Genomic DNA, 7329 nt, shown 5'->3' on the forward strand with positions numbered 1-7329 from the left:
ATCGCCTACACTGAAAAATAATGAACTAATCGCTCGCCTCACCTTTGCAATACTTGTTGTAAATAGATCCAGATCTACTTCACGCTCCAGTCTATTAAATGTCCTGCAGGACCGCACGATAAATGAGTTGGCTCTATACTCAGTAGATACCACTGCGGTATGAAAAGTATGTTTATTTCTAAGATTAAGGTTATTACAGCGGAATAAGAGACTACCTACTTAGCAGTTCAGGACAGTCAATCACGCCTCTGGCAATCTTGATTAGGTAAACAACATCAGATACAGTTCGACGCTCAGACAGGGGGAGTAAGTCAAAATCTTCTAACCAAACTAATACAAAATAATAGCTAAGTGGTAGAAGTGGGGTGTTAATTGTCAAGACTTCCTTTTGCCAGTGCAACTCCATCTAAACTCCATCTCCATTGGCACTCCATCTAGTGCTTATTAAAATTTCGTTGATTAGGGCAACAAATTATTCTTTGTAATTTCTGACACTGACGTATCATCTTCATTAATTTTATTCAGGGCTGCCAGTTACAGAAAAAAGAATCTCCCATATTTTACCAATTGCAAAGTTAGTGTTGTGGGACAGTTTGTAATTTATTGGCCTATGTACAATGCAAAACTGAATAGGATACAACAAATCCAAAATTATGATTATTATTGTATGTGAGAAAATCTCACACACGCCCATCCGACCCCAAGCTAAACATAGTTTCAAATTAAGTGTAGTGTATAGGACAGGTGACATATCTACACAAGACCCGATTAAAAATACAAATATCTGCCCCAACCGGGGATCGAACCCGACCCTTCGGCATGGCAGGCAGGGTCACTAACCACTACACCATTCGGTCGTCAATATAAGGCTGACTCAACTTTTTAAAACATTGAAATGATAAGAAAATAAAAAAAGAACGCATTTAATTAGCCTTTAACAAGGGATGAAAGATAACAACAGACTTAAACAAATATTTAATTTTGCAAATAAATCCCTTGTTTTGTTTATGAAAGTTGTTTATTACTGTTTTTTTTGTGTTTACTCAGATAACTTTGCTCTACTTGCACAAACAAATTAATTGTACAGAACCCTGTTTTTATATTTTATATGAAGCTGCTATTATGACGTAATTTTTTTTGTCTGTGCCGTAACTCCACCGCACCTCCGCCTCAGATCTTGTGCAGTGAGCGGATAGCCTTACTGCTAACTATAGCCTTTTTAGACGGTATAGAAGTTTCTCAAAACTATTATAAATAAATAATTTTAACCAATCAACTAACTAACTAAAATATTCTTACTAATATTATAAATGCGAAAGTAACTGTGTATGTCTATCTGTTACTCTTTCACGCCAAACTACTGTACGGATTTGAATGTAATTTGGTATACATAATATGGTCTAGACCCTGAGAAAGAACATGAAGGCATGGCTAAACTTTAAGGCCAAACGAAGCTCACGGGGACAGCTAGTAACTCATAAATTACTCAAACTAGGACCACACCAAAAAAAAGCCAAAACGTTCATCTCAAATATTATTAGCGCCACTATCCTCATCATCATCAACACTACTGTATTCTTCCACAGATTTCACAGTATCATTCTTGGTAGTCCAGGGGTTGTCGGCTATAGTGGAGTGGATCCACCTGGCTGTCGCTGGAACTGTCACCAGGTTGACCAGAGCTGGGGATGTCCTTTTCTGGCAGTTCTCTGGTCTCCACGAGGATACGATGCCCCAGAGGTTTCTATTTGTCACCACAGCTGCACCTGATATTCTCTGGAAGGTTAATTAAAGATTTAGTGACAGTGAGCTGGTCAGCGGGTTAATTCTTACCATGTGGAGACATATACGGGGGCTAAAGAATCAATAGCCATTGAGGTTATGGAGGAGCGAAAGTGTTGCCACTCCTCCATTGAAAAGGGAGGATTCTCCGACCAAGCTGGGCGGTTTAGCTTGGTGGGCAACTGCCCGACGGTTACTTGTCGGGATTCTGTATATATACTGAGTAGCTGTAATTCTTAGATACCGCGATGTAGGATTTGCTATTTAGCTTTTACTCTTCCATGCTATCTGTCGGTATTCATTGTAGATGTCGCCACAAGGTAGACAAGGTATTGAGTGGAATTCAGGTAACCGATAGCGGTTGGATTCGGAAGGAGGAAGTCAGAAAGTAGAATTGCATAGCTGAAGTATATGCTATGCTATTCTATTCTCTGTGAGGGTGTAAGTACCTGCACCTGGCTGCATCAGGTATATGATATTGTTTGCTTAACAAGGAAGTAAAGCCTCACCGTACATGAAGGCACGACTGAAGATGGCAGGTCCAAACACAGTAGACTGCCAGTGTCCCGAATTTTCAGTGCTGTGACATATTTAGCGCACTTCAGAGGTTCAGTGGCATGGACGTGAGTCACTTGGAGGACACGTCTGCGAGTTAATCGTTCTTTTTCAGGGAGATGCTTGTCTTCTGGGTTCTGGAAGTGGTGAGAAAAACTGTAGTTTTAACCCTGAATCGGCTATGAACTTCATAAAAAGTAAACTTTCTTTAAGTATATTTTTAATTGAATTTATTTATTCTATTTTATTCTCTGTGGAGGTGTATGTGCCTGCACTTGGCTCTCTTGCGTGAAACATTTGACCATATGGGTCCGTTTTATAACTATATTCCTAGTGAGATAGTAATGAATCCATTTCGTATAACTATGTTCCGGTATATAATCATATCCCTAGGGATATAACTATATTATGGCTATAACTATCTTACTGCGACATATACATTGTACTTAAATTCAAAGAACTCATTGGTACATGTCAGCGCCGGGATTCGAATCCGCATCTCTGGCGTGAAAAGCGGGCGCTTACCCGACTGAGCTACCACACCGCTCTCGAATTTGTAAAGAATCTATAGTATATCGGTATCGGACCAAACGGATTGTCATAAATGTATGGAGAAACGGCATCCGCAATGCCGATGAAGTGGACTGTGTGAATTTCTATACAAAAAATACTGGGGGTCTAGTACAGGTTTGATAGTTTGTCGAAAACTATAAAAGTTTACGTTTTCTCGCATACTACGAGTAAGTGGCGCCTCTAATGGAAACAATCATGAAACTTTTGACAGATAACGTATGCAGATGACAGGAGAAAACTTAACTTTTTTCGTTTTCATAAATAGCAAAACCTTATTAAGTCCACCTTTTGTATACACTTATAAATGTTTTATTTGTGCGATAAAGTATTAAATAAATAAATAAAACCCGTGCTAGAGGGGCTGAAAGACGTTGCTTTCGATGCCGACAGGTAGACGCTAAAGCTACGAAGAAGAATAAGACGTACCGGATCCGGTGTCCAAAACGTGACACCATAATGTTGTGTGTCCACTCTGCTCCCCAATAACCGGATTGGTTTAACAAACCTCGTAATTTCTACCGGAGCAGCCAACCTAGATAGAGATAGAATAAGTTATTTATTTACATAAACACAAAACATTAATATTAGTCAGACAGACATGCAACATGTGTATTTATCATGTTAGCAAAAGGGTTCTGACTCAGCATAATACTATGATTATAATTAAATAATCACAGCGCTGGTATTCTGCCAGGACCAACTTTAGTGAGTGGGAGTGGAGCCTCCACCAAACGCAAATATGTGTGTAGTAAATATATAAAAGTGTGTTGTGGTACGTTATAATTATATTTATACTAAAATAAAATAGATAACCTAATCATGGCCAGGTCAAAAGCGGGCTTGCTGTCGTCGAAATTTGGGTGGATTTCGAAGTACTGGATGCCGGTCAGAATACCCCCCTTCTTGTAGTTGGTGGAGCCAAGTCGCACGCGCAGGATTCTGTAGGATTCTCCGATTCTGAAAGAATAATTAACGTTTAAATATGCAAGCTGAAGTGGCAGTGGGCTGGTCATATCTGCCGAAGAACCGATAACCGTTGGGTAGACGAGTTCTCGAGTGGCGACCACGAACAGGCAAATGCAGCGTGGGACGCCCTCCTGCCCGCTGGACTGACGACCTTAGGCGGGTAGCCGGTAGTGGTTGGATGAGGAAGGCCGAGGACCGAGTGTTGTGGCGCTCCTTCGTAGAGCCCTATGTCCAGCAGTGGATGATTATTGGCTGATGATGATAATGATGATGATGATGAATTAAAGTTTTCTTTTTCTTAAGGTAAAACTCATATAGTACCTTTTTTAATCTCTGACAAAAAGAGGGGTCTTATAAGTTTAACATGTCTGTGTATCTGTATTTGTGTATCTGTCTGTTGTAGCGTAGCTCATAGACGACTGAACCGATTTTCGATTTATTTTTTGGTTCGTTTGGTGGACGCTTACCTTAACTGTAAGATGAAGGTGGTATGATTAGATTATTTTCACACCTACAACCTCTTCAATCATAGGCTACAAGCATTCATCCTTTCTCTCATTGAACAAAAAATTATAAAGCTGTGAGCGCACTACATTTTTTTTGTATAGCGATTTTTGTCGCCGATTTATGACATAACTAGCTGTTTCCGCGAGCTTCGTATCGCTTTAAAAAGTTTTCCCGTGGGAATTCCGGGATAAAAAGTAGCCTATGTTCTTTCTCAGGGTCTAAACCGTATTTATTATAAATTTCATTTAAATCCGTTCAGTAGTTTTGGCGTGAAAGAGTAACAGACAGACAGACAGACACAGTTACTTTCTTTTTTTTTTTTTTTAAATAGTCTATGTGTTTTCCCACTGCTGGGCAAAGACCTCCCCTTTAATTTTCCACTTCTCCCGATCCAATGCGGCTACCTCCCAATCCGGCAAATATTTGACGAGGTCGTCCCGCCACCTCCTTCTCGGCCTGCCTCTCCGCCGGCGCCCGTCGCCCGGCACCCACTCGGTCGCTATCTTGGCCCACCGGTCCGGGTGCATTCGGCAGACGTGGCCGGCCCAGTTCCATTTCCAGTTACTTTCGCATTTATAATATTAGTTAGGATTAGCATGAGTTTAACGGTCGGGTCGGTGCACGAATTGTGATAAAAAATCGCGGTAATAGCAGAAAGTCGCGCTACAAAAAAACGCAGTGCGCGCAGGCTCTAATAGACATACAACATCTACTCTATCTTTAGAACCTTTTCCTATAAAGCTTATTTAGAATTCTACGAAGCTATTAAGTAGCTGGAACACTTTGAATGAACTTATTGTAAAATATTCTTCAAGGGACCTACCCAACTAATAATAATTTATACCTAGAAATGTTCTTTACTAAGTATAAAATATGATTTAATACAATAAAGTGAGTGAGTGTGAGTGTGTTTCGAAAAAAAACATTTTTTTATGTAGACTTTATGTAGCATCAAACAGAAGTTAGAATTCTAGGTACCAATTATTGAAGGCTTAAAGTATAATAACGGTATATTATTCATGTAACATACAATACATATAATATCTCAAGCATATGTGATAGTTTTACGAATTTATGTCTGAGGGCGAGGAACCTTTGTGATGTCTTTACCGTATCTTCTACTTTTTTTATTAGAATATCATTGATTTGTTAGGGTGGAGCCCCATTGGTGCATAGCGGCGCGCCGTATTAACAAAGAAACTGAAACGGTCATAAAAAAAATATTTATAAGAAAATACCACGCAGCGACGTCGCAACGCACCAATGGGACCTCACCATTAGGCAATACAAAAAGGTTGTTATAACTTACGTGAATAACGGGTCACCTGCAGAAAGTACCCAGAGATTGCTCACCAGAACACCACTACACAAATATGAATATTTTTTCAAAATGGCCGCCACATACGGGTAACTTTTACTGCTCAACGGATTTCCATTTATATGTTGTAGCTTTTTGTACTTAATAAACTCATCAGAGGAGTACTCAGAATTAGAAAATTGAAGTAATAATGATAGTAAAAACAGAGATAGCAAATACATAGTGGAAAAAGCTAATAAGTTACGTGTAAAACAGAACGGTAAAGAAATATTTAGCTTTCCTGTAAATTAGGGTAATTATTCGTATTGTTTAATTTCAAAAATAGACGTTATGCTTAGCGGTTCCAGTGCAGTGCAGACGTGAAATTTTGTTGTTGTATTTTCCGTGTAAATTCTGCTGTTTTGGTAGTTTTAGTAAACTCTCCGGTACAAAAGGGAAAGTTTGGAAAACAAAAAATTGTTGAAACGACGTAGTGGCTTATTGTGGTTGTTCTTTATCAAAGTGGATTGTTTTTGAATTGAGTTTTAGTTAGTAAACAGTTACTTAATAAGAGGTAAATTTACGGTCGGGATTTTCGATTGACTTTCATAATGTAGTAATCAAACAAACATAGGTATACATTTATGCACTCACGACTGTAATTCCCGAAGGGGTAGTCAAAGGTGGCTCACATGCGAGCACATAGTGAGCGAACCATATCGCCGTTTTGGGATAAGTACAATGCACTTAGAATACACATCTAGAATCTAGATGTGCAGGTTTCCTCACGATGTTTTCCATCACCGTAAGAGCACGTGGTATTATTGTACTTTAACTCCTTAATTGAAAACACAATTGAAAGAATTTATCTAACATATGCGAACAAAACATGTTATTTACATGTCTCGTATGTGTTATTACATTTCCAGGCCGGGATTACAATCTAAAGCTGATGGTAGAACAATAAATTACCGTTATTAATTGCTACCCCACCCAGCTATTTCAGTCTTTGGTAGGTAATAGGAGTTCAAGATTTCCCCGAGGATCTTACAATGACTTTCAGGTTCTCCCTTTTGCCCTGATTTCATTTACAAATGCAAATAGGGAAATTTTATTATTACACTCGCAAGCAATGATTTTTAAGTTGTGTAACTTTTGTTCCACTTACAAAATGTTGACACCTAAGGACCCAATTTTTAAAAACATTTAATATAGAATTTGATCTTAATCTAGCCTTTTCTATTTATAAATAATAAGAGTCATTATAGATAGAGTAGAATAAATATATATTCTATTCTAATTTGGTGATATTTTTACTGGAACTTTTGCACTTCCGTAAAATTCCCTATCAGTATTAAAGGTTTTCCCCTGCACGTAGCATCACCGTAGGACACTCACTGGATAACTGTATGTGTCTGATATACACTCACGGGCTATGAAATAGTTCCACTCACAAAAAGTCAAAACCAAACAACCCAAATTTTTTCAAACATTTGAATAAAATATTCCCGTATTTATTTGGTAATATCCTGAGGCTCTGTTAAATGTACTTCAATGCAGATGGCCTCATCAAGCTAGCCTTTTCCGTTTAGGAGTAATTTGGTGTTTTTCTCAGTGGAACCTTTTCATTGGCCGTGAGTGTAGTAGAA

General features: G+C 38.7%; 1 protein-coding gene across 1 annotated transcript; it reads right to left on the minus strand.

The window, feature by feature from the left end:
* Nucleotides 1-1462: 1462 nt before the first annotated feature.
* LOC105388736 (glandular kallikrein) lies at nucleotides 1463-6206 on the minus strand. Its single transcript, XM_011559692.3, has 5 exons — nucleotides 5693-6206; nucleotides 3724-3867; nucleotides 3337-3442; nucleotides 2292-2474; nucleotides 1463-1776 (listed from the first exon to the last, which is right to left on the minus strand). Exons 1-5 carry the CDS (start codon nucleotides 5920-5922, stop codon nucleotides 1528-1530), a joined length of 912 nt encoding a protein of 303 aa, XP_011557994.3. The 5' UTR covers nucleotides 5923-6206; the 3' UTR covers nucleotides 1463-1527.
* Nucleotides 6207-7329: the final 1123 nt, after the last annotated feature.

The sequence above is a fragment of the Plutella xylostella genome, chromosome 20, assembly GCF_932276165.1.
Source record: "Plutella xylostella chromosome 20, ilPluXylo3.1, whole genome shotgun sequence".
In the NCBI taxonomy this organism is placed as follows: domain Eukaryota; kingdom Metazoa; phylum Arthropoda; class Insecta; order Lepidoptera; family Plutellidae; genus Plutella; species Plutella xylostella.